Source organism: Pelmatolapia mariae, linkage group LG4 (assembly GCF_036321145.2).
Source record: "Pelmatolapia mariae isolate MD_Pm_ZW linkage group LG4, Pm_UMD_F_2, whole genome shotgun sequence".
NCBI classification, from domain to species: domain Eukaryota; kingdom Metazoa; phylum Chordata; class Actinopteri; order Cichliformes; family Cichlidae; genus Pelmatolapia; species Pelmatolapia mariae.
Genome location: NC_086230.1, coordinates 19,535,776 through 19,562,712, shown reverse-complemented (window position 1 = coordinate 19,562,712; position 26,937 = coordinate 19,535,776). Strand labels below are relative to the sequence as shown.

At 41.3% G+C, this 26,937-nt stretch overlaps 1 protein-coding gene across 1 annotated transcript; it reads left to right on the top strand.

The window, feature by feature from the left end:
- The first annotated feature begins 278 nt into the window (after positions 1 to 278).
- tbc1d16 (TBC1 domain family, member 16) lies at positions 279 to 26,937 on the top strand. The gene is made up of 13 exons (XM_063471774.1): positions 279 to 550; positions 6,068 to 6,280; positions 8,963 to 9,125; positions 9,263 to 9,571; positions 15,029 to 15,223; positions 15,374 to 15,521; positions 15,657 to 15,821; positions 16,479 to 16,627; positions 19,881 to 20,015; positions 20,824 to 21,010; positions 21,597 to 21,776; positions 23,604 to 23,750; positions 24,402 to 26,937. The coding sequence occupies exons 2-13, from the start codon at positions 6,100 to 6,102 to the stop codon at positions 24,693 to 24,695; spliced, it is 2,253 nt and encodes a 750-aa protein (XP_063327844.1). The 5' UTR covers positions 279 to 550; positions 6,068 to 6,099; the 3' UTR covers positions 24,696 to 26,937.

Sequence of the window (26,937 nt, the reverse complement as noted above, 5' to 3'; positions counted from 1 at the left end):
ACTTATGATGAAAAAGCTCTGCTTTTTTATGATAGGCTGGGGCCGATGACGACTGCGGATGGTGTGAAATGCATTTGTATTTTCAAATGCTGCCATGCTCCAACTTTTCTTTCACTGTTTTGAATATGAAATCTACACCCAGGCTTTTTTGGATAGAAAAACCCCTTTAAATTTCCGGAAGCATCAATAAATTTGTGGATTGGTCTGGGAGCTGTGAAGTCAAGTAGGACGCAAACGATCGGGTAGTTGTAGGAAGCGCGACACGTGCGGGCTACAAATTAAACCGCACGCATTGTTAGTCTAGCGTGAGCTTTTACTTTGAAAATTCGAACCGGAAGTGTATTTTTTCCGCTGTAGAAACCGCAGTAGTCAGACATGTAGCGTGCCCTGTCGGAAAACAAGGATACAAACAGGACTTACAGTTAATAACAACAGAGCCGGATCTGGGAGAAAGGAGGCGAGACAGCGCTGGTACGTCCCGCTCGGCCCCTGCCTGCCCGGTGTGATGGCTGTCCGGTGTGGGCTGTAGACTCCTGCGGCGGGACTGACGGTGAGAGCTCAGCTGCTTTAGCCCCCCTCCCCTCTCGCTCCGTTTCTCTACAATTTGCTTGTTATTCATTCATTTCTGCCGCTGGAACAGGTGTGTGCCAAAGCGCCGAGGAGGACGCTTTTCTCCGGTACGAGCCCGAAGTGTTTTGTCTCCCGGCAACTTTTAAGTTGCATGCAAACGCGGACGGCTTTAAAACACCAGCCAAGCAGTCGGATTTCGGCCATGGCTCAGCTGAGCTAAAGTAAAATATTTATGTTCAAGGTGCTACAGAGTGAGGCTCAGGCCACAGTAAATACTCGTAAGGGCCTGCGTGTAAATAGGCTTGTCCATCCTCGCCTCCGCTGTCAGGCGGATGCTGCCTGTCAGGACTGTATTGATAGCTGATGGACATCACGGCACGCCTCTGCTGCACAGGCTGCCCCACCGCAGTCACGGCAGGGATTAAACCACCCCCAGGCACCCTTTTATGTCCTCAGAAACGCGTTGACCCACGTCACGGGTGCACGTCTAATCTGTATAACCTGAGCGCATCGTAATTAAGTTAAGTTTCTCAAAGTGCTCCCTATGTGTGGGACCTGTTAGAGACAAGTTGTAGTTTGTGGGTCTGTTTCTGTTGCAAAATGAGATGGATACACTTCATATTTTAATAAAATAAAAATAAAATTTAAAAAAGCTGAATTATCTTTTTAATTCTATCCATAAAAAGCTACTTGTATCTTTGTCCTGTCTGTACTGCAAGTTATCAACACCATATCTGAAAAAACTTAATATTGGTTTACACTTAAGTCATTTTAACATGTAAAACAAGTTTGGGCAAACACCAAAAAGAAAAAATGAGAGAACTATGCTGTGTTTATAACCATTTCCCACTGAGTCACCTGTAAAGTTTTATCATAACTCGCTCACTTCAGAAGAATCTCGTTTTTCAGCCTTCCTTTTTTCCACCTGCCTTAGGCATTAATATACAGTGGTGATGAAATAGGGGTGTTAAGTATTGGCTCCTTCATTCATGAGTCACAATGTGACAGCTTAATTAATGTAGCCCAGAGGTGAGAATTTGAGATCGTGGAAGCTTGTTGCTTTCTACACTTACAGCTCAGCTTCAGTCTTGCAAAGTTTCATGTTCACATTAAGAGTTTCTCTCTTTCTGGCAGGTGATCCGTTAAAAGTTTGCGAAAAATGTGAAGCATTCTGTCTGTCACAGCAGGACTAGGCTGAGGCGAAGATGGTGTTTCAGTCTTGAGCATGTGAGCGGTTTGATAAAACTGAAAGGTCAGAGAAGAGAGGGAATGTGCGCGCACGCCAAGGCGTTGACAGCATAAAGATGAAGGGGGAAGTAAAGAGTGAGAGGACGCTGTCCAGCCTGATTGAGAAGGTGACCCGGTTCATCCTGTAATCGCACACAGACCAAAATAACTACTGCGCAGTTGTACAGTAGCAGGGATTTCACAAAAGAATCATTTTTAAGGTCTAGCCCTCTTATTATTTGAATAATGGTCAGTTTGCATGTTTTATGTGCATGGATCAGAGTATGCAGAAATACAACTATTCTTTTTCTTCATTTACTGCTAGTCTGAAATATTTATGTATATTCACTCATAGGCTACTGTATTAGCTGTACTTTCCGAGTAGTGGTTAGAGCCCCCTTCCCCCTTAAGAATTGCCTTCATTCTTTGGGGCACAGATTCAAAAAGGGTGCTGGAAACATTCCTCATAGATTTTGGTCTATATTGAAATGACAGCATCACACAAATCTTTTTTTGGCTCACATCCATGATGTAAATCTCCCGTTCCACCACATCCCAAAGGTGCTCTGTTGGATTGAATCTGGTGACTGTGGAGGGTTGCCAAGAAAATATCCCCTACACCACAACACCACCATCACGTGACCTGCGAATGGATCCATGATTTTATGTTGTTTACCCTTCAAATGTGGCAGCAGAAATTGAGACTCATCAGACCAGGCAATGTTTTCCAATATTCTGTTGTCCACTGTTGGTGATCCTGTGTGGACTGTAGCCTCAGTTTCCTGTTATTAGCTGATAGGAGTTGCACCAGGTGTTGACTTCTGCAGCCCATCTGTTTCAGTGTTTGAGGTGTTGTGGATTCATGGATGCTGTTCTGCAAACCTTTGTTTTAACAAGTGGTTGTTTGATTTACTATTGCTTTCTTAGAGCTTGGAGCAGTCTGGTCATTCTCCTCTGCTCTCTGACATCAAAGAGACATTTTTACGCAGACAAATGCCGCTCACTGGTTATTTTTTTTCAACCCTTCTCTGTAAACACTAGAGATGGTTGTGTGGGAAAATCCCAGCAGATCAGCAGTTTCTAAAATGCTCAGAGCGGCCCGTCTGGCACCAACAACCATGCCACATTAAAGGTCACGTAAATGAGCATTTTTCTCTATTCTGATGCTCAGTTTGAACTAGAGCAGGGCGATATGGCCAAAAATATTTATCACGATATATATTTGAAAATTTGCGATAATGATATAACTGACGATATAATTGATGGGAGACAAAATACAACTCCACAACTTTACTAGCGCAAAAAACCCCCATCCATTTATTTTCACTTAAACAAGCAGCTGTTTTTTTATGTGCATTAAAGCTATATAAAAATTTAACAGTGCAAATGCAAATTTCTTGCTGAAGGTTTAATCAAAGGGCATTTCCAGTAGAAATGGGCTGATATACTGTTGCTTGTCTTGTGTTTCTATGGTGTATTGATAGTCATGTGCTTTTTGTATGCGCTGAGGTGTTTTTTGTTTTTTTTTTTCTGTTCTCAAACTGATCTCCCTGTTGGAGCTCAGTCTGGGGGGAGTTCTTTTTTCTCCTCGTCTTTCCTCATGTTGTGTATTTTCCATTGTTATACCTCTCTGACCTGTCTTCCCCATGTGATGTTTGTGTAATGTATGTATGGTCGGAAGGGTAAGATGGCGCTGGCACGGCTGGCAGCCTTAACCCAATTTCCCTCGGGTTGAATAAAGTATGATCAATCAATCAATATATCCTGAGCATAACCATGTATAATATCCACTGAAGTTAAAAAGAGGTGCTTTGCAACATTAAACTGCAGTGTGCCAAATAAAAAAAGTCAAATACGTATTTTTCGGACCATAAGATGCACGGGATTATAAGGCACATTAAGCGAAACAAAGCAGTCAGATAAATCAAACTTTATTCAACTCATACTTCTTGCTTCCTCCACTTCTGTACCATTGATTCCTTAATGCTGTATTCTATCACAGCTGCTCTATTCCCATGTTGTTGCAGTATATTAATGACTAACCTCGTATTGTGGCTGGATTATCTCAGACTGAAGTTTGGTCCGTTTACAGCATCCTGCGATTGCATTTGTCTCTAACCATCAGGAACCCTCACGTTAACTTTTATTGAGTGGAAAAGTGTTAGCGTTCATCCTACCTACAGCTTCACTGTTTATGTTATGCTGACATAGCTGTGTCGCTAGCGATCACGTAGCACATCATTATATACCAGCTAGCCCAACTTCAGTAACCCTACAAACGTCACTGCTGTTTAGTTTTCTGTCTTCATTTATGTTGGAAGTGATAGCAGAGCTGTACGTTTTAATTTTTTCAGAAATCTCTCAGTCAGAACATGATATCATGCTTAGGTAGCTAGCGAAACTAGCGAGCTAACTTCCGCTAACTTCCAACTCCGTTAAATGTAATAAATTCTGTTTTCATGGATGCTTGGATGTTTAACTTAATTGTTACGCCTGGTAAAGCAGCAATGCTGATCATTTTATTAAAGGTGAAATAATTTAGACAGTTTTTAACTCTCAATGTGCCACAGTGTTCGTTTGACTTTGGGACCTGAAGAGGATCGGAGTTTTGGACCCAGATTACTCCCAGATTTATGAGCACCTAGGTCAGACAAATACTGTAATAACGACTGCCCGCTTGCATGTTCTACAAAAAAATGTCCTTTGGTGGGTATCTGACGGACAAACACCAAACCAGTTCCGCATCACTGAAGTTGCACCATTTTTACAAACCAATTCTGGTTCATCCGTTTCACTCAACGATCCCCTTTCCCCCTTCTCATTCTCCGTTGCCGCCATGCTTTTTCGGTCATGTGCATATGAAAACAAAGGCACTGCGCATGCGCGTTTTACCCATATTCTATCACGATATTTTATTTTCTTATCGTTGCCTAACATTATACCGGTATTAGCGTGAAGGGTATAATATGGCCCAGCCCAAGTTTGAACTTCAGCAGGCTATCTTGACCATGTCTTTGTGCCTGAATGCTGTCATGTGATTGGCTGATCAGACATTTGTATTAAGCAGCTGAACCATTGTACTTAATGAAATGGCAGGTGAGTGTACAATAGATTGGCTTATGACGGGTTCAGTAGCAGTCTAATCTTGTGCCAAATTCAACAAAATGTTAATGTGTTAATCTACTAATTAATCTAATTTAAAAACAATGATGAGCAAAACTAGTAAAATGGGAGTAAGCCTAAGATTACTGATTGATTACTGATTACTGGTTTCTGCAAGAAACCACAGACACTTTCTACCCCCCCCCCCAAAAAAAAAAAAGTGGTCCTGCACCGGATTTCGTGCCAGTAGTTTTCCTGTCTGGGGCCTGGCATCAGGAAGTGGGGTGGCTTCTTAATCAAGCAGAGGTAAACATGCCCTCTGAGGAAAAAGCAGGGAACATTCCTCAGATAGAGTGAGGAGTACATGCCGGGGTGTTCAGCCTGCAAGAGAACAAGGTTACACACTTGCATTGGATGCAAAGATACAGGCACAGCTAAGAGAAATAAAAGTTATCATTGCATTCTGCAGTTCTTTGATGTGAATGAAGAGAAGCTAAAGGCAAAAGTAAGGCTTTAATTAGTTTTCTTTGAGTCTGAAAAATAAGATCCCCTTTAAACCTTATCAGAGACGAAAGCCTTCAACAACACGCCGAAGCAGAAGCTTCAAAAGAGCCCTGTTACATCTAACTTGACATCGTACAAAGCTTTCTTTCTAAAGCAGACAAGTTAAACACTGCTGGTGTGACAAGCTGATCCCAATTCATTGCTGGCATTGATGTCATCTGCTGGCTACTGATAACTGCCCTGAATTTCACACAGATGGAGTAAAGTGTGTTTGCGCACGTCTTTCTCTCCGTGTGTATACACACAACGGCATATGTGTGTGCTGTTTGCAAAAGGTGGGACACCCTCGGCTACACAGTAGTACAGTATGCAGAAGGTGGTAATGTGTTTGGGAGCGCAGGTGCACGGCAGAGAAAATGTGGCATGGGGAAGTGCTGAACAAGTACGGCGGGGAGAGGGGATCCTTGTAGGGCTGGGCGTTGCAGTAAGGACACTGCAGTAAATACTAGCACACGTGTGACGGAGGATCAGTGCAGCTCTTAAACCAATTTGTGCTGCACCTTCTGTCAAATATTTACCTGACTGAAATTATACTTTTAATTTTTCCTTTATATCCTCCCCTTCACCTGATGACTTTTTCTACTCCCTAATCTCTCATATTCAGAGGATGGGCGCAGTGTCCTGGTGCCTGAGGAGATGTCTTTGGGTCGGCTCCTACGGCGTGCCTCCTCCAAGGCCTCCGACCTCCTGACCTTTAACCCCGGGGCGGGGGGCTCATCGTTACGCTCGGGACTGGATGGCGAGATTATCTTCTCCAAAAATAATGTTTGCGTGCACCCCGCAGATCCCCTGCCTGGCCTGGCTGAGCACCACCCAGGTTAGACTGAACCAAGTGTTTCTTCTTCTAAACTTTTCAACTTGACAAATACAACAGAAGAAAATACATAAATGTGCTGCAAGTAGCCAAGACAGTAATACAGTTGTTTATAGAGGTCGTGAAAAAGTGAAAATGGCTGAGACACTGCACTTGTTAAGTGTTTTGTACCCTTTTAATTTGCTCAAGTCAGCTATTTGTCCCCACTTTTTTGCAGGGTATTACTGACTTTGCAGTGCATTTGTCTGTTTGATTGTGTTGTATTTGCAGTGCATGCATTGTTAAACCGATTACACTGTATTACATTACATTGTGTTTTATCTATTTGTAGCTGGCATGGAAGTGCTTTTTACACCTCGGCGCTGGCAGCCACCACAACCAGAGGTGTTATACTTTGGGGGATGTGTGTTCATTCCAACTTGTGAATGTGATATCTCTTTGGCGGTTTGGCACAACTGGTCAAAGTGCAAAGACGGTCAATGTGACATGCCCTGTTCTTCAGAACATGTTATTAGAGAAACTCCAGGAGATTACACTACTGTGCAAAAGTCTTGATTTACCCTTCATTTCTTTTTATTTTGCTAAAAAATGGGAAATGGGTGCGGCAATTTACAGTATATATAAGGCAAACACAGCATTGGAACTCGAAATGTGGTGTCAGGACACAGTCTGAACTCTCTTAGCAATCATTCTTGTAATTTCTTTAAGCAGTCTTCAGGAATAGTTCTCCAGGCTTCTTGAAGGACATTAAAAGCTCTTCTTTGAATGTTGGATGCCTTTTGTTACTCTGTCTGTCAAGATGATCCCACGCTGAGGTCCGGGGTCTGGGTTGGCCAATCAGTCGCTAGTGTTCCACTCTCTGTTTTTTATATCCCTGTAAGGTTTTAACGTATTGGCCGTGTATTTTGGGAACGCTGACATACTGAAAAATAAAGCAGTTGTCATGTCAGACATCTTTCAGATACTTGTGGTGGATGAAAATCTGAAGGTATCTTTCTCTATCTCAATTTTGACAAAATCCCCAACACGGGCTGAAATGCAGCACCAAACCATGACAGTCTCCATCATATTTTACAGATGGGTCTAGACACTCACTGTTATCCCTCTCTCCTGACCTCCTCCTTAGATATTGACAAGTTCTCAGCCTTCTCTGTCTTCTTAACAGCCACCGTGACAAAGCTTCTGAGAACAGTTCATTGATCAGCTGAATAGGACATGACTTTTAGACACTGTCCAGCTATAAATTATAGCAGTAATTATAATAATTAATAATAATTATAATAATTCACTAAAAGGACTAGATGTTTTATCAGGGATTGTAACATCTAGTCCTTTTGCTGAATTATTATAATTATTATTTTTTGTTAAGGCCTGACACTTCCTTCCTTGTCTCTTCCTCAAATGTTTTCACCTCATGGCTCTGTAGAAATCACTTTGTTGGTGCAAAAATTTCACACTCGTCAAACTGTCTTATCTTTGGCATCTTTTGAAGATTCAACGAAACTGTCTTTTATGTGTAGACACAAAACTGATTCACCCCTTGGGTTAGGTGCCGTTTTGTATGTTTGAGTAACTCTCAGGTCAGTGTTAAGTGGCTTAACCAACAAAAGTGTTCCCCTGGTATAGTTGAAAATATATTCAGAAAGCCTGGAAAGCTACTGCTCAAGACCATGTAAAAAAATAAATGAAAGTCTGGCTCCTTAGAAGCAAAATATAAAGAAATGAGGGTGCAAAGCACTGTATGTGAATGCAAAAAGCACAAACGGTCCATTGGACTGAAGTATGAACTCAACAGTCAAAGGTCAAGGTCACTTTGATCTAATAAAACATGTTTTTGACAACAGCTCAACAATCCATATGCCAGCGATGACAGAATTTCACACCAGTGTCAAATATGTAGAAATGATCTAGTGATAACCTTTGGATTTGAATAGATGGAATATAAATTTGCCTGTTTGGTGAAAGTGTTTAACTGAGAAGCAGGTGATGCCACACTCTTTTAGCTATCATGCATTTAGATATAGAAGAAACACAAGGGAATATAAAAAGACAAACATGAAAACCATAAAACAATAAATGAAGAAGAAAATGCAAAATGACGTTCTAAAAAATACGGCAGGATATAAAAAGAGCAGTAAATTTAATTTAGTAAAAAGGCACTTGATTTAATATAAAACCTCACTGATACTGCTGCTAATCCAAAAGAGCACACTTTTGCTTTGAAATCAAGGTTAAAATAACTGGGGTTATACTTGTTACCTCTATCTAAAAGGTAAGATTAAAGGGGCTCTAAACCATGTGACATTTATAGCTGTGTCAGATAAGCTGCTGTAAACTTCATTCAAGTTTTATTGTACTGCCTCATAAATTCAAACAAGCGCTGTTCCTCTGTTTTATGAAGCCTTTGGTCGTTAGTTGAATTGCTTTACCTTTGTCTACTTACCTTATTCATACATGTAAAGACTGTACACGTCTAGTGGAGTGGTTTTGAATACGTGTTGCCTTTTTTTCCTGGCATATATGAGCAACACTTCCTCCGTCATCATCATCTCCCTATTCTCGAGTTACACGTTTGTTTTAAATTGGCTGCTATATATAAAATGCTTCACAAGCTCTTCTTACGTTCCCATATTACCTCCACCATAATTAGTCATAACATGATCAAGGTTTTGTTGCCCTCTGCAGGCTACCTCTGTGTCCATGTGGAGAAGGATGAGAGCCTGGGCACCACTCTTATCCTGACCTGGGTCCCCAACTCCCGTATCCAGAGGCAGGATGAAGAGGCGCTGCGATACATCACTCCGGAGAGCTCGCCTGTACGCAGGAACGCCCGCCGCAGAGGCAGACGGTACAAGAACGTGTTACTTAAAATGTGTCTCTGGGTTGTTTATGTGGTGCTGATATCTCGATCAGCACCACACAGTTTTCAGTAAAGCATGAACTGAAATACTCTCAAGGAACTCAATTTATAAACATCCTTTCCAGACCTCACTCCCGTCCCCCAGCAGCCCAGGAGGAAGACGAGGATGAGGAGAGGAACATTACGAGCAGCACCTCCACAGAGAGCCACAGCCTGGTGGTCGAGGCTGGAGCCGATCCGTCCTCACACCAGCAGCAGCTTCCCTCAGCTGGGGAGGAAGGCGACGAGGGCTCCTGTGAGCTGTCGGATGAAGTGAGCCGGGACAGCACTATGGGTTCAGACTCGGACACCTTCTCCTCTCCCTTCTGCTTGTCCCCCGTTAGTGAGGCCCTCTGTGAAAGCAGCGGCTCCGTCTTCCTGGACAACGAGAGCAGGTCAGTGAGAGCATTGAAAGTCGCTTTATTAATAATAGAATAGAATAAATTTATTGCCCACATTAGTGGAAAATTCGGCTCACCAAGTCACAAATCAATTAATTATAAAAAGACTGACAATTATGAGCAAATGTTACATTTGGCACAAATGATCTTTTATACAGCTTTTTAGTAGCTAGAGGCAACTTATGACCTTGTCCTGAATAAAGACAATAATCTTTATTATTAGTTATACATGGGAGAGTTTAAACTGTTTAATTTTGTTTGTTTTTTTCCCTTCAAGGTTTAGGAAAAATAATAATAATTATTATTACGAAAACACGCTAATTGGTCAGGTCACTTTTTTTCCCCTTAAAGTCGCAACAGCAGTGTCACTAAAATATAACGTTGTGTTACATTTTTTTTAACTTGATACAAGTCTGAACTTCACAAGACTGACTGGGCATGCATATAATCACAACTGTGCTTATCTGTCGTGCATCTTTGACAGCTGGTTAGCTCAGTTTTGTAAAGAAGGAAAGGGCGTGCTCTGTGTTTCTCTCTGCCACTGTTGTGGTCATGTCTGAATTAACCCATGTGGAACATTAACATAGATGTGACCTATTACCTGTTGCTGTGTAACTACAAAACCACCATGAGCACTTGTTGCTTGTAGGTCAGTTTCCCTGTCTTTCTCCCCCCCAAACGGTCTACGTGGGTACATAGCTAGATATTTCTGCCGTTATCAAGACATTATTCCTAGATGAATTATTCCTAGCTATATATATATATATATATATATATATATATATATATATATGTGTATGTGTATATATATATATATGTGTATGTGTATATATATATATATGTGTATGTGTATATATATATATATGTGTATGTGTATATATATATATGTGTATGTGTATATATATATATATGTGTATGTGTATATATATATATATGTGTATGTGTATATATATATATATATATATGTGTATGTGTATATATATATATATATATGTGTGTATATATATATATATATGTGTATATATATATATATATATATATATATATATATATATATATATATAATTTTTTTTAATTTGTTTTTTTTGTTTTTTTGAGGGATGGCGTCACTTAGCATTTTACATATTGTTTCGTGTTTGTATTTGTTATCATAAAAATAATGACGCTGTGTGAAAACTACAGTAACTGACCCGTTGTTGTGCAGGTTCTCAAGTTTATTTAACAAACAAACAAAGAAAGGCGAAGCTAAACCATTTACACTTCTGTTTCATACAGCAGGGTTCGTACACACATCTCTGTTGACTGGATAACACTTCTAACCAGTCACCAAACAAGAACTAACACATTCAAAGCCTGTTATGCGCAATTTTAAGAAAATATAACCAAAAACTTTGGACAGCTTTTTTCAGACTGAGCCTGCCACATGTTTAGGAACGAAATTATGGGAAGGGTTATTTTGGGTTATTTTTGCATACGTTTAAATACGTTTAAAGATCATGGAAGTGTAGTGTGAGTAGATTGTGTTATAAATATTATAAGATTGTGTGTGTTTCTTTTAAAAGCGAATGAGGCTAGATTAGTGGACTGTTCCTACATTCCTCGAGATATTCAGTGGTACTCCAAAGTAAATTTATAGTAAATATTTCATTCTATTTAATATCAGCTAAGTTAAGTTGCTCCATAAAGTCAAAATTATTGATTTCTTTCCCTTTTTTTGTTTTGGCTTTGAATAACATAATGTTAAATTTTCCCTTACTGTAATTTTTTTAATGTAATTTTTATGCACAAATTGGTTTTTTTAGTTGCCCTAAGCTACCAGAAGGTGGAGCCAAAAAGAAAAGAATTGATCGCATGTGAGCTGGTTTACAGTTTGAAGCCACAAGGTGGCTCACTGCACTACAGCTAAATGTCCTGAGGGACCTGAAAGCAGGTAGATGACTTCAGCAGGAAGCATGAAGTGTTATCAGGCTTCACAATTTCAATTTGTATTTAAATTGGCCTTCGATTTAAATGTTGTGTAATGTCACAGAGGTCTTAAAATAAGTCTCCAAATCCTAAAAAAACAAACAAAAATAAAGTAAGCCAAACCACAATCCCTCCACACACTGTTCTGTAGTCAGGGGAGCCATCTGTACAGTAATTGCGTTGCTGTTCAGACCTCGCGGTCGTGTGATTTTATGATTCCCTTCGCGGTTGTTTCCTCACGCAGCTATGTGGCCTGATATGTTGCCCAGAAATGTGTAAGCCTGTGTCAGTGTCCCCCCACCCCACCCCACCCCCCACCAAAAAAAAAAAAAAAAAGCGAGAGAGTGAGACAGTGTGACTTTAAGTGTTTTTAGCCACTTTTTCACATTTGCTGTAAGTGCAGTCAGTGTGTGACTTGGCATTGCTCTTTGCTTCACAGCTTCTAACCTTTACTCCGTCCCTCTCTTCATCCAAAACTCTGTGCCTCACTTGCTGTTGGTGTCTCTCCACAGCTCTCTGGCACTGTATCCATCTTTTCCTCTGCCTGTTTTTTTCTCCTCCTCCTTCTTTTTCTTCTTCTTTTGGATTCTCCTCTGTTCTCCATATCTGTCAACTCCTCCCACTTTTCTCATTATTATTATTTCACATCTCTTCCTTTTGCATATTCTCGAGTTGTTGTATCGTTTGGTGTTGTCCACCTCTCAAATACTTCGCCCCACCACCACCACCACCACCACCACCCCCTTTCCCCTTCCCCTTCCTAAAGTCTGTGTGAAGCCCTTTGATTCTCAGTGCTCCCAGGGTTGTTGTGCTGGGCTGAATGTCAGCTCTCTGGATTAGAGGACTGAAGAGAGCAGAGCAGCAGCCAAAACCCTGGAACCCACTCAATCTCTCTTTCTCTCTCTCTTGCTTTAATTGACACTGTTAAGGGGCCAGGAACTGGAAACATGTCACTTGGAATCATTCAAAGAGAAAGCTCTGCGAATGAGAGTGAGAGCGGATGAAAAGGGAGGAGGGGGCAGAAAGAGGAGAGCGGTGGGAGAGGGCAAAAAAAGGGAGAGAGAGAAATCTGCAGCAATCTGTCGAGCTTCTTAACAAGTTTCTTTAAAGTTTAACATTAGTTTATGATGCTGTCAATGTGTACTGCCTTCTTGGGGCTGTACTTTGTGGAACGTTTAGTATATGATTATGTCTAAGAACAGTGGTTTCCAGTGTTTTTTTGCTCCGTGACGCCTGAAAACGTTTGCAACCATTTGTTACGTATATTTGGTCTGGCAGTTGCGATCGTAGTTTTTCCTTGTTATTCCAGTTTTTCCATGTTTAAATATTTTTTCAATTGCCTAATTGTTATGTAAGGGGAAAAAAATCAGTAAACAGGATTTTTTTTGCAGCAGAAATATTTCTTTCTTCTTTGTATGTTGGTTTATAATCAAATTAAAGTACATTTAATATGGACAAAAGAGTGTCCAGTGTGCAGAAAGTGCCTTTGGGGGATTATTTCCGAAAAGGATAAGATGATGCTGGATGTTTTTTCTCCTTTTCTAAAACTTCAAATTGTACTGACCACTTTTCAGTGTGCGCCCACACCGCCCCCTTCGTCTGAGCCCTCCCTTAAACTCCCTGTTCTCTCCAGGGATTAGCTAGAGGACCTGGGAGTCTCTGTAGGCCTGTTCACTGCGTGGTGGTTCTCAGGGTGACCTGGCAGCACTTTCCCCCGGAGTAAAGCCTTATGTGTGTGGAGGGAAGCATTACACAGGGCCTTAGGGCAGTTTGATCTCACCCTGGCCTGGTGGGACATGATGGTTACAGCAGTCTCACTCGAGCAAAACAGCTTGTTTATATAATGTACACTGTGCAGAATTTATGGCGTGACTGCTGCCTACTTTTGCTGCCTAATATAAATGAATAGAATCGAGCTCTAAACACTGACAGATGTTGTTAATCACTTCTTGAGTTTATGCTTGAACGCAGCACAGTGAATGACCCATGCTCAGATTTCAGAAATCAAGTGCTTTTTCACTCTGACGTTTGTTGCTTTCCCACTTTTTTTTTAGTCTGTGTGGCGAAATATACAAAAAGATTTTAATGCATGAGCCTTAAGCATGCAGGAAAGAGAGAAGGAAATGTCAGCTGTAAATGGGCTTATGGGCCTTCACAGTCACTTAACAAAAAAAAAAAAGGGGAAACACAGTTGTCCGGTAAAAGATCTCCTTCATAGTTCACATTGCCTAACTCTCTTACCAGAACTCTCTGCGCCTCTCTCCCCGTCTCGTAGTCTTCCACAGTCTGGTTTGTGGCATGATACATGAGACAGAGAGCAGTAAATCACCAGATAGCATAAGGAAACGGTGCAGCTTGGATTGATCAGCCTTGTTATTTTCCCATCTGCTAACAGGCAAATTATTAGCAAGACATGATTGATTCGGGGCGTAAAAGGCTCAGCCCGCCTCCCTCGTGATCAAAGAAGCCAACGTGTCAGCTGATGCGAGCAGAGTGGAAAAGATATATACATTTTTAAAAATTGATATTCTTCTGTTACTAAATTTTGATCGTGAATGACCTCTTCTTGGCTGTATTGTTAAAAAATATATTTCTGATGTGTATATATATATATATGTGTGTGTGTGTAGGATTTATAGCAAGTCATAATTAAGCAACTTAATTTACACGTGTGCTTCTCAAATGTCGCCGGGTTTAATGCATTTCTGTTTCTCAGCGTTAGCAGGTCTGGAGACGTGTTTGCGAGTGCATTTTGGTCATTAGCTATGGTCCATTCTTGAGTGTCTGTGTGTAAGTGTGTGTGTGTGTGTGTGTGTGTGTGTGTGTGTGTGTGTGTGTGTGTGTCTACATGTGTGTACGTTAGAGAGAACACGCCAGCCAGTGAGCGGTTCAGCTGGTGTGTGGTTTGCTGCGGTGCGCAGTGCGTGTTTGTGTTGGCCACGTACATATTTTGGCGTTGTCGCACGCATGTTTCTCTGCACACACGTGTGATTATAATGTGTGTGTTCTTGTGTGTCTCCTCGTGCAGCAGAGGAGCCTTCAGCTCAGGTTTCAGTGCCGGGAACAACATGCTTGCCATGGGGGAATGACAGGGGAAATTGGACAGCGGACAGTGTGATTTGTGTGTGTACAGATTTCCTTGTGTGTTTGTGCATGTGTGTGTTTCTGTCCTCTGACGCCTCCATGCATTCCTCCTATTCTCAGCCTCTTGGTGAAAAACATATTGAGACATAAAACAACAGGGGAGAGCTGAGCCGAGGAGTGTCTCCACCAGTGGCCTCTGACTACGTGATAGTCACTTTCAGTGCTTCATATTGAAAAACATAACTTTCTATCTGAATGTGAGGTTAAAGAAGCAAAGAGAGAGAAACTACATTTAAAGACTCCCTATTGTGATGTAAAGGGGGAAATACTTAAATTAAACAAACCCCCAAATTCTGATTCCAAAATCTTTTTTTTTTTTTTTTTAATGTATTTGTTTTCCAGGGAGCTGTGCGAGGAATCCATGAACCACTCGGCCAGCTCTGCTTCAAGTTTGGACAGCCATGCCCCCTCTGAGAGCAGCAGCCAGTCGCAGGGCATGCGGTGGGAGGAGCAGCAGAAGCTCCTAGCTCTGGAGCAATTGTGTGGAGTTTTCAGGGTCGACCTGGGTCACATGAGGTCGTTGAGACTCTTCTTCAGGTCAGTCGGAGAGTGCAAAAGGTCGCAGGGAGGTCGCGAGGGGTCACTTTGCTGCGCTACTGTGCAATGTTTCACTCTCTCTTGCAGGCTCTTTGTTGAGCTTCTTTACAGTAGTTATTGACTTTATCATTCACCATTGTGTTGTTGCAGCGACGAGGCCTGCACTAGTGGCCAGCTGGTGATAGCTAGCAGAGAGAGCCAATATAAGATCCTCCACTTTCATCATGCTGGCCTGGACAAGCTGGCTGAGGTGTTCCAACAGTGGAAGTGCTGCAGAGAAACTCAGCTCAAAGACCAGGTCGGGTTACAGCCCAAATTCCCAGTTTGGCTTCTAGTTTTATTGGAAAAGGAAGGATTTTTTTTTTAACAGTTTTTATTCAATTGTAGTGTTCTTGCCAATTTGTTTCTCCCCTTTGGTCTCGTTTAACATCAGGTGTCAGATGAGAAGTCTTGCATGCAGTTTTCCATTCAGAGGCCCACCCTGCCATCGGCCGAGACTCACCCAGAGGAGAGGCTTTATCGAAGGCTGGATGTCACCACTTGGCTACGTCACCTCAACCAGAACGGACAGGTGGAGGAGGAGTATAAGCTGCGCAAGGTATGTATGCAGGTGTGAACACAAGCAGGCTATTACAATTCTGAGGAATCAGTCAGAAGGTAATCAATCAGCTAATATGTTAAGCTCAATCATACCTATCCATACTGTAAGCATCACATTTTCTGGTAGCACATGTTTTGGAAAGTCATTTTGAAACTCAGCCCTACACTGTCTGAAGTTTCAGTTTGAATCAGCACTCCCAGGTTGTAAATGATGAGAGGATTGGTCTTGGCCACTGTCCCCCTGTGACTCATTTCAGTCCTCTTTGATTGACTCAGTTTAAACTTTACCATATTGTTGAAAATGAGTCAGAGGCCGTTAGACTCAGACCAAAACATTTCCTCAGTAAATGCACAAGTGCAAGAATTGCAAAAGAGGACTGTTCTTGCTGGACCTGCTGACAAAGCAGTGTTTGTTTTTTTTTGTTCCCCCCCCCCCGTTAACATTACGGAAGTTTCAGTTTTGCAACATTTTTCAGCACTTCATAAACAATCCTAGTGAGGTGATAGTTGCATTGCAGGCTGTGCAGCACTGTCTGCATGCCTTGTTTGCATAAAGTATGGTTTGCTCTCATAGTTATCAGTTTTGGCCCCTGCTTGCCCTTTGAACGCCGAGAACACTCTCCCTCTGTGCTCACCTCTACACTCTTTTTACCAGGCCATCTTTTTCGGTGGTATCGACCCATCCATTCGTGGTGAGGTGTGGCCCTTCCTGCTGCACTACTACAGCTATGACTCCTCTTCCCAAGAAAGGGAAGATTGGAGACTGCAAAAGCGTAGCCAGTACCATGACATCCAGCAGAGGAGGTATGTTTGTGGAAGTACAGTGTTAACATCATGAAGTCTTTTTAAAAGTATTAAAAAAAAAGAAAAAGCTCGTATTGAGAGACATCTCTATGCTTCACTCTCTGAAACACAGATAAACTATCATGTGGCTGCAGTGTCAGCTGCCAAATGCTCAGTCAGTCAAACATTAAACCATATGTGAGCCTATTGTGGCTTTTCATCGCAGGCGCTCAGCAATCAATAGGCGCAATCAGGAAAGTGTTAAGGGGAGGTGCTGGGTGTGAAATAAAAGGTCTCTTGAGAAAAAAACATGTCAGCGCTTATCAGATCATACTGTCTTGTCGGATGGAAAAAATAAAACAAAAACAAAAAAACAGAACACAGCTTCGGTATGCACGGCCAACCACACGCACACGTCACACACACACGAGCACGTTCCCCAGTCTTCATTTCCCTCCAGCATGCCATCAAAAAGGTTAAGTGTACACATATTTTCACACATTGTGCCCCTCTGTCTGTAATGAATATGATAATTGGACAGGTTTCATGTGTATGGCCTATTAACATTTTGAGTACTTGAGAAGGTCTTATCGAAGTCAGGTAATTAGAGTCCTTGTTCTGACTGTGATGTGGATTCCTGTAAAGAGCCTTTGAGTAGAGCCAGCCTCCGGGGCCACTAGTTGATCATTAGGAGCAAAGAGACATGTCTTTTCATTCTGTGTCACCCTCAGATGTGATAACTACCCGGCCGTAAATGGAAATGGGGCAGCGATAACAACTAAAGCAAAACTAACCAGACTGACACTAGATTACTGTGATATGTGAGCAGACAACAAGAAAATATGCAAAACTAACAGAGGAATGTGAACATACATTACGCATACCAGTAGTTGTCCTTTTTCTTATCCCTATCATTTAAAAAACATTTCAAGCTGTTGTCATAATTTTTTTTGTTTGCAGCTTTTATTACATGTTATATATTGAATAAGAAAATGTCCTCTGGCTAACTTGAAGATAAATTGTTCATTTAATTTTTTAGAGCTTATAAAAGAGCTTATAGTATACTATACTGTAAATAAAAGTTCTTTTAAATTTTTTTAAAGTGGTCTTGAGCAATAGCTCTCCAGGCTTTTCTGAAAGCTTTTCAAAGGTTTTCTTTGGACATTTTTTGGACCTTTTGGCTGCTTTTTCAGTCATTTTCACTCTAGTCCTTCTACCTGATGATTTTTGTAGGAGATTTTTTGTTAAGCCACTGAACACTGACTTCTGAACCATTCAAGGATTAAAAAAGGGTGACTAACTCAAAGGATGAACCAGTTTAGGGTCTATACACACAGACAACTTAGCAAAGAACCAATTTTAAATTATATCTTTAGGTTAGCTACTTTTAAATTAAGACTGTGCAACCTTTAAAAGAAAATGGAGCAGATCCGTCCTCAAGTTACAAATGACAAAACAATAAAAACACATTTAAAAGATCTTACCTATACTGCTACAATGAGAAGCCTTTGGCCTTTAATCACAGTCTAGTTATTGGATACCAAATAATCCAGTTGATAAAGCTTCTGAGCTTTTATACTTACCATACATATGTCAAATTTAGCTTGCTGTTTCTCACTTGTGGCATGACAGGAATCATGTCAATCAGCATTTCTGATCTAACCTGAATAATGTCCAGCAGATGATATCATCCGATTAGGTTTCTTTTTAAAGCAGATAAAGGTTTCATTGTTTTCAGTTCCTGCTTGAAGAACGTTTAAAAAAAATATCAATGCCATCAAGATTAAAATTAATAATAGTTCATTATTGGTTTAAAAAAGTTGTTAAGAGCCAGGTTTTCTTGTAGTTTTTAAAGGGGTCTTGAGCAATAGTCTTTGGACATTTTTTTTACTCATTCGTCCAGTCTTTGTATAGTATATCACCGCTTTCACAGTAATGTTGTTTGTTGATTAAGCCACTTAACAAAGACCTGTGAACAAAGACCTTGAAGCATATAAAAGAGACATAATTTAAGGGATGAACCAGTCTACACATAAAAGACAACTTGGCACTTTGTTACTTGCAGCCTACCACAAAAAACACACAATTTATTTCTTTAGTTAAAATTTGAAAATCTAAAGAGAGAGTTTGATTCACCAAGAGTTGCCATGTGGAAAGAGTCTCAAAGTCTCCACGACTGCATCCCACACGCAGTGCGATGCAGTTGGTCATGGATTGGCCTCCCCAGAGCCTGGAGGTCAACATTATTGAAGCAGTGTGGGATTATCTTAACAGAGAACAGAACAAAAGGCAATGAACATCCAAGGAAGAGCTTTGACTGTCCTTCAAGAAGCCTGGAAAAGTATTCCTGAAGACTACTTAAACACAATACACAAAAACGTGCCTAAGAGAGTTCAGGCTGTGTTCAATAAAGGTGGTCACACCAAATACTGACTTTCAAGCTTGTTAGACTGATGCAAACCAGAATTGTTTTGCCTTATATCCTGTATTTCCATGTATGTTTGCACATCTTTCAATAAATTGCTGCACCTATGTCCCAACTTTGCAAAATATACAGAAATGAGGGGTAGATTAAGACTTTTTTTCCCTCAAAAAAAGTCTCACCTCACCTCAGAAAAGTGACATAAAAATATAGATTTTGCCCCATTCAATTATAACTATCTATGTTCTGATTGTCTAGGCTTATGAACTAAAAAGTGATGAAAACAATTCAAATTTCAATTTCAAGTCAAAGAGAAGTAGAAGGGTCCAAAACACAAACACAACAAAAACTAAACAGTTGCGTGGCATTGCATCAGGTGTGCGCTCAGTATTCCTGGTGGGGCTTCATGGAAAACAAACAGTGTTAATTAAATCCCCTCTGCTTGTTAGGACTTGAGTACATTAGTGCCACACTCAGAGTACATTGCTAATATAGTTGCTAACATCTACAGGGAAGGATAGGGGGAGTTTTATGGTTGTGGTATTATTCTCAGTGGAACACTTGATTGTAAAATACCCTGTCAGGCCCACTGTTTACACACCCCTGGATTTTTTGTTCATTTCTAGCTAAGTGTTAGTGTTACACCTGAGTCACATTTGCATCAACGATCACTTGATAACCCTTCATTTTGTGATTCTAATTACCAAGCATTTCCTAAGAGACTGTGCAGTGAAAAACTTTTTTTTAACGCCACCGCTTTAACAGCTTTGTTAACTGCTGCAACTTTAAGTTTGCCTTTTCTTTCGCTTAATATTTCTCTTGCTTTCTGGTGTTTATATGAATTTTTCTCAGGTTGTCCATGAGCCCGGAGGAGCACAGTGAGTTCTGGAGAAAGGTCCAGTTCACGGTGGATAAAGACGTGGTGAGAACGGACCGCAGCAACCACTTCTTTAGAGGAGAGAACAACCCGAATGTGGAGATCATGAGGTCAGACCACCATCTTTTTCTTTTTTTTTTCCCCATTCACTTTAGATTTCTATCTGACATTCGATTTCTGTCACCTTCTCCCAGTCCAGTCTTATCGTTCCTCAGCCCAACGCACAGGCGTACCTATTCATTTCATATTCTAAATCCTGAGGGAGCTGCAAATGAGTTTCATGCTTTATTGACTCTGACTAAGCCGTCTGAGCACTTTTGATGCATACTCAGAGCTAATAGCTTTCCAAACGAGGAGCAAGAGGATTTAAATAGCATATTAGTTTAGTGACTCTCATCAAGGCTCCTGGTATTTGTCCTGGCATTATGTCTCATATTGTATCTGAGCTGGGGTGATACCAGCACTGCACATGTCCAGATAGAGAGCACTCATCTCATAAGTTAGCTCACAGCTATTACTGATATGTCAAATAGACATTTGTCTGGGTCATTTAGTCAAAGCATCCTCATATTGCAGTCTCCGTCTCCACAAATTCAGTCTTTGTTTTTAATTTAGCGTTCAAACAACAGAAAATATCTTTAGCCTGTTTCCTTTGTTTATGCAGTACTTACTAAGGTCTGAAAACAGCAAAGGAAGTTTTCTCAAAATTAGTAACCATGCAAGAAAAAGGGAAAAAAAAACCCTGAGAGTGTTCGGGTGGGACTATACATTTGGTTTGGCAGGACTGTGTAGAGGCTGTATTGGAGACTGTGAAAGGGGTTTATGTTTATGGTTCTACAGTGGCCACTTACAGCGCTTTTTTTGAGATGCTGAGATGTTATGACACCACTAAGATGTTCGTGGTTGTTGTCGCCTCAGGCGGATTCTGCTCAACTATGCAGTGTTTAATCCTGACATGGGCTACTGCCAGGGCATGTCTGACCTGGTGGCCCCGCTGCTCACTGAGATCCAGGATGAAAGCGACACCTTCTGGTGCTTTGTCGGCCTCATGGAGAACACCATCTTCATCAGCTCCCCGCGGGACGAAGACATGGAGAGGCAGCTGGTAGGCAGTTTCTCTGTGCGTCTTTTATGAGTTGTATGAATGTCTGAATTGATTCTGCAGAGACGCTTTACACCACAGCTTTCTGACACTTCAGCTGTGGAAGTTGTCTCTAACAATTTCTGTAACTTAGACATTTATATCTATTTTCTTGACCAGATGCAAGTGGCTAGATTAAGCTTTCTTTGTTCATTCTTTAAACAACTCTTTCAGTTTTCTGATGAATCACATTGTACAAAGCTACTTTGATCTACACCCTTATTCATAAGTCATCACCACAGTTGTTGATGCTGCATATTTGATGCCAAATGCCCTTCCTGATGCAATCCTCAAGGGATTTGTCTCTCCTCCTGGGATCTTTTTGCTTGTTAGGTGAATGTATAAATCACTACGCTATAGAGCCACTATGCAGTATAAAACTCTCACTCAGTGAGGTCAATGAGGGTAGATATCCCTAATATGGTCATCCTAGCCACACAGCCCCACGGCCTGCTGTTCAAACTTTGAGTTTATGAAGGGCAGCCAATCATAAAGTTGGCTTAAATAGAAGGATAAATAAGCTTAAACAGCTCTATGACCCTGCTTCCAGATGTACCTGCGGGAACTGCTGCGCCTCATGCTGCCACGTTTCCACCAGCACCTGACCAGGCTCGGGGAGGACGGCCTCCAACTCCTCTTCTGCCATCGCTGGATCCTGCTCTGCTTTAAGAGAGAGTTCCCCGACACCGAGGCCCTGCGCATGTGGGAGGCGTGCTGGGCACACTACCAGGTCAGGTCAAAGTCTGAACGGCTCCTTCGCATACACAAGTTTGAAAGAAAAACTTTGCATATACTACGCTGCGTGTTACTCTTTTAACGCTTCCCACTGCAGGCTTCTGTAATCCTGTCTTTAAAACCTGTAATTGCTCTTCAAGGGGTTTAATGGTTTTGTTTATTTTTGGATTTTGATTCCCACAGATTACAGTGACCCCTAAAAGCATATTAGCTTAAAAAAACAAATTGTAAAAAGTAAAAATACTGTGTTTAAAAAAAAAAAGAAAGAAAAGTCATTTGGCTTATCTTGAATCAATCTACCCAGTGCACATTTTCCCACCCTTTCTGTCTTTTATAACAGTTAGTCATGACTGTGTAGTGTGTAGTGAGAAAGAGGTTAACACCTCTCCTCAAATATCAGCTTCACTGCTTCGTGCCATCTGCTCAAACTCTCTTCTAGATGTTCTGATCTGAAGCTACAGGTGGTGATAGAAGAGATATGAGAGTGAAACCTTGGTTTAGACAGTTGAGTGTCACATACCAGATGGGCTAAAAGCAAGAATTTCTGATTGATATCTGATTTTTCTGTGAAAGGGAAGAATCGTGTAATATTGGGTCACACAATATTTATCTCGACAGTTCTTGCTAAACGAAATGTTTGGGGTTAATCCAAAAATAGATTTTTCATGAAAAATGTTTTACTTTTCTTAAAGAAGTTATTGCTTTCTTAATGATAAAATGACAGGTAAAATGTAAAAGTCTGGCTATTCCACCAGGAGGTGAAAACAGATCTATAATAAAGGCATGGGGGAAGATATTTTAAAGACATTGCCATGGACAACTGAACAAATACTATTACACATCAATAGCTCATTGTATACAGTAGATTTAATAAAGCCCTTATTTAATTTTGTATTGAAAATCATGGTAATTTTTGGGCTTTTAATGATTTATTTGAACCTACATCCACACAGGGTCAAACGTAAATATACACTCACTTAAATCTTTTAATAAATGGTCCCGAAGGTTCTACAGTGTCTTTGAACTTGCCAAATCATATCAACTTTTCATTAGTGATCATGATTGACTACAGCTGGTAGTTTCTGGTAGACACCTCCCATTGGATTAACCAACGTTCAGAACAATGAGAAGGTTCGAGGAACTCAGTGATCATCTAAGGAGGAGAATTGTAGATTTACACAAGTTACAGACAGTTATACGTAAGGACAAGTTATTCTGATTTGTCACCACTTTGGTGGCATATATTCCACAAAGTGGCTGGGATAATCCACTCAAATCAGCAGCTAGATGGTTGTAACTTGGACACAACTGGGTGTTTCAACAGGATAATTATCCCAAACACACAAGAAAACTGTTTTTTAAATGGATAAACCAGGCTAACATTAAGCTTCTGAAATGGCCTTCACAAAGCCTCGACCTCAACGCTATGCAAAATGTATCTACTATACTTAAAACCCTGGTCTATGCCAGTAAACCAAATAATTTAAATGAACTCTGATAATTCTGCCGGGAAGGGGGTCAAATATCAAACCATAATCATGCCAGAAAATTATGCCAGAAACTTGTTGATGGCTACCAAAAGCATCTGATAGAGTTGCAACTTGTTAAGGGACATTTAAGCAAATATTAGTGAGGGTAGATGTATCCTTATCCTAGACGTGTCCTTAACGTTGTTCCTTATAACAAAGGCATGAATAAATGCAAAGCACTTACTAAAATTTAAATTTGCATTAATAACATAACTGACTGTACACCGCAGAAGCTGATAACATGCATATTTTCCTTCTACCTTTCACTCCTTTGCTGATCTCCTCCTCTTTAGACGGACTACTTCCACCTGTTCCTGTGTGTGGCCATCATTGTTCTCTATGGGGAGGATGTGACAGAGCAGCAGCTCGCTACTGACCAGATGTTGCTGCACTTCAGCAATCTCTCCATGCACATGAACGGAGAGCTGGTTCTGCGCAAGGTATCACAGTAAAACCTTTTTTTTTGGTTTTCATGCCTTTATGTCACAATTTTGTCTCACTACTCCGCTTCCTTCAAACCAAAAATAAAGGTTATCACGCAGCGATCTCCAAATATGAGAATAATCGGTTGTTTACAATCATCATAAGAATTCTTCGACAGACTGCTGCATTGCTACACATTTAAACCAAACCCAGTGCTACTTGCATTAAGGCAGCCCTGCCCCAATGCTGCAGCAAAGCAACTGATGCACATTAAGTTGCCCACAGAGGCCTTGAGGTACTAAATGGGAGGCTGCCATGCCAAAGTGGAGGATTTATGATCTCCATCCCGGCTATTGTGTCCATGCCTGCTTCCTCATGTTTATGGATGCTGTGTGTTACTACTGCAACCACAGGCAGCGAGTTCATGTTAGCATGCAGGTGGTGTAACTCCACAGCTTTGCTGCATGCGATGCGGACTTTCTAGCTTTAGGCAACATCATGCATTTCTGACCTTGAGAGTCTTTTGTTATCTTTTAGCCCGGAGTCGAGCCCATTGATTTATTTTGGTGTTTTAATGCGCTGTTTGATATCAGCATCGATCTGTGTTGCATTTATTGGCTCCGCATCGTGGCAAACTAGAACTCCTTTCCTCTCGTCCTGCTTTCCAGGCCCGCAGTCTACTCTACCAGTTCCGCCTGCTTCCCAGGATCCCGTGCAGCCTTCACGACCTCTGTAAACTGTGCGGCCCGGGGATGTGGGACAGCCGCTACATCCCCGCCGTGGAGTGTTCGGGTGAACATCCAGACTCGCAGAGCTGCCCCTATGGAGGCACCTCCACCCCCCAGCCCTCCTCACCCTCCCCATCATCCACACCCTCACCAAACCTCACCCCGACACCTCCACCGGAGGGCAAGAGAGGCTCTAAAACTCGAGACATTTTCACCTTTCGGAAACAGACCTGAGGTGGAGGTTATGAGGTGCTTTTGCTTGTCACCGTACAGCAAATGTCTGGATCCACTTGTCCCCTCCCCATCTCTCTCTTTCTCTGTGTCTCTCCATCGTCCATGCTTCTAGTTTTACACTCTTAAAAAGGATATTTTGCCACACATGGAGCAATGTAGAACACTGCCTTACCAGAATGTTGTTATCAACATTCATTTCACAAGACTCCGTGATGAGGATTTGCTGTTGGATAGATCAGAGGTCAAGAAGCTACTTTCCTCCAGGAGCAAAATGGACAATCACCAGCCTCTATGTTGGCTGGAGCTACTTTCAGGTTCTAGTCTGCCGCTGGCTTGGCTTTCTTCCAGGGGCTTCGTGGGTAGGGGGTCACATCAGGGTCCGAGGCAACTGGGCTGAATTCTTGCGGACGCTGACCCAGGGTCAAAACAAACTGGAGATTCATTCACAGGAACTTGAACTTTACATTTTGAACACTGTTCCCATGTCCTGACAGTGGAATATTTGTCTGAGTATCAAGTTTATACATGCACATCTCAAGTCTGAGCAGGACATTTTTAACGTGAAACCCGATCCTTTGGTGTTAACAGAGAGGCGTTAACCTACATATGATGAATTCGAATGGATTAGCGGTTCGTTTAAGTTTTGTTTGATTTTTAAACAAAGTGAATGTTTTGCGTTTATATCAACAGTTACAAATATTTAGCAATATTATATCCTTGCATGAGCAGTTCTTTACATATAGAGGGCACAGCGTACAGTAATTGTTTTTAGAAAACACAGAGGTAAGAATGTGTTTACAGGACAAACACATCCTGAGGGCTTTCTTGTATTTCCTCATCAGATGATGGGAAAGAACCTTCTCATAGTTTCTCCTGAGGAGCCGGAGAAAAACAACAACATTCTTCCTTCTGAGAAAGTCAGGCTGTCATGTTACCTGTTGAGCAATAGGATGTTTTTTCTTTCCTTCCCGTTTTCACATTAGCATAAAAAAGCAAATGAAATGTATTTTCTGCTCGAGGTATCGAATGGGTGTGACGCCAGAGAGAGCGCAGATGGCGGTTTTTATCCAGACAGGAAAAACTGATGACTTTCTCTCCTACTTGAAACTTCATCTTCATCTGTGTTGAACCATGTTTAGACAGCCTTGTGAAAAATTATCAGCACAGTTTTTAGTCTGTTTTCCCCCCTTTCCTTACAGAAGTCTTTCCACTTCACCTTAAAATGAATGACAACACTCAAGAAACAGTCCACATGAATGTATTTGTGTTTTTTTGTTTTGGTGTTTTGTTTTTTTGCTTCATCTCACAACAGAAGTGTTAAAATCTTTGATATATGTATGTGTGTGCGCGTCTGTGTGTGTGTGTGTGGAAACTGGATTGGCCGCTAACATCTGGTGAGTCACAGAATGCCCTACGACCAGATTAGCAGCAGCCACCCTGCAGAAAAAAACCTGGTAGATAAATTAGAAAGACAAGCCAGCCGCTTTAGCAGTTAGGCTTTGAGGAGGGATGCGTGGTGATCTTAAATCAGACTTAAAGGCAATCTCCACTTGGAAAACGTCCCTGAGACATTTTGAGCGACAGGCTTCTAAGTGAAAACATCTTTAAATTGTTGCTAAAACGCAACATTAAGAACTTCAATCGGGCTTTCTCCACCGCCCCCACGCCGCCGCACTTCCCCCTTCTTACGGTTCTCTGCATCTCTCAGCAAGCAGCCTCAGTAAATGACATATTAGTTATCATGTGCAGCTGTTTGCTGGAGATGCCCGCAGAGTTTTAAAGATGGGGAGGCTGCGGCGAAGTGAGCAAAGTCAGAAAAATGGAAGAGCAACGGTCGGCGCGAATGTGTGTGAAAGGGAGCTCATGAATTGTATTAGCATTGAAATCACATTTGTTTACACGGACACTGCAAGTCACAAGCTTGATTAATGAGCACTCCGATTTCCAGGGGTGGTTGTTGTGAGTTGTGGTCACGAATGTACAGCTGTTAAGCTCTATGATATGTTGATGCATTATTGTACACGTCACAGGGAAAAAAGAGCCTATTCTTATCATTGGTATCATTGAAAATGACTGAAATAAAATTACACTAATGCTTTCATGAAGCACTTCTGAAAGATTGTTGTTGTTTTGCTGATTAAATAATATTTCAGTTGATTTCATTTTGAGGATAAATTGCTTTGATCTGGTGGAAAATAAAGCAGAAATGGGGTTTACTGCACTAGAGTCAACATTTTTCTGT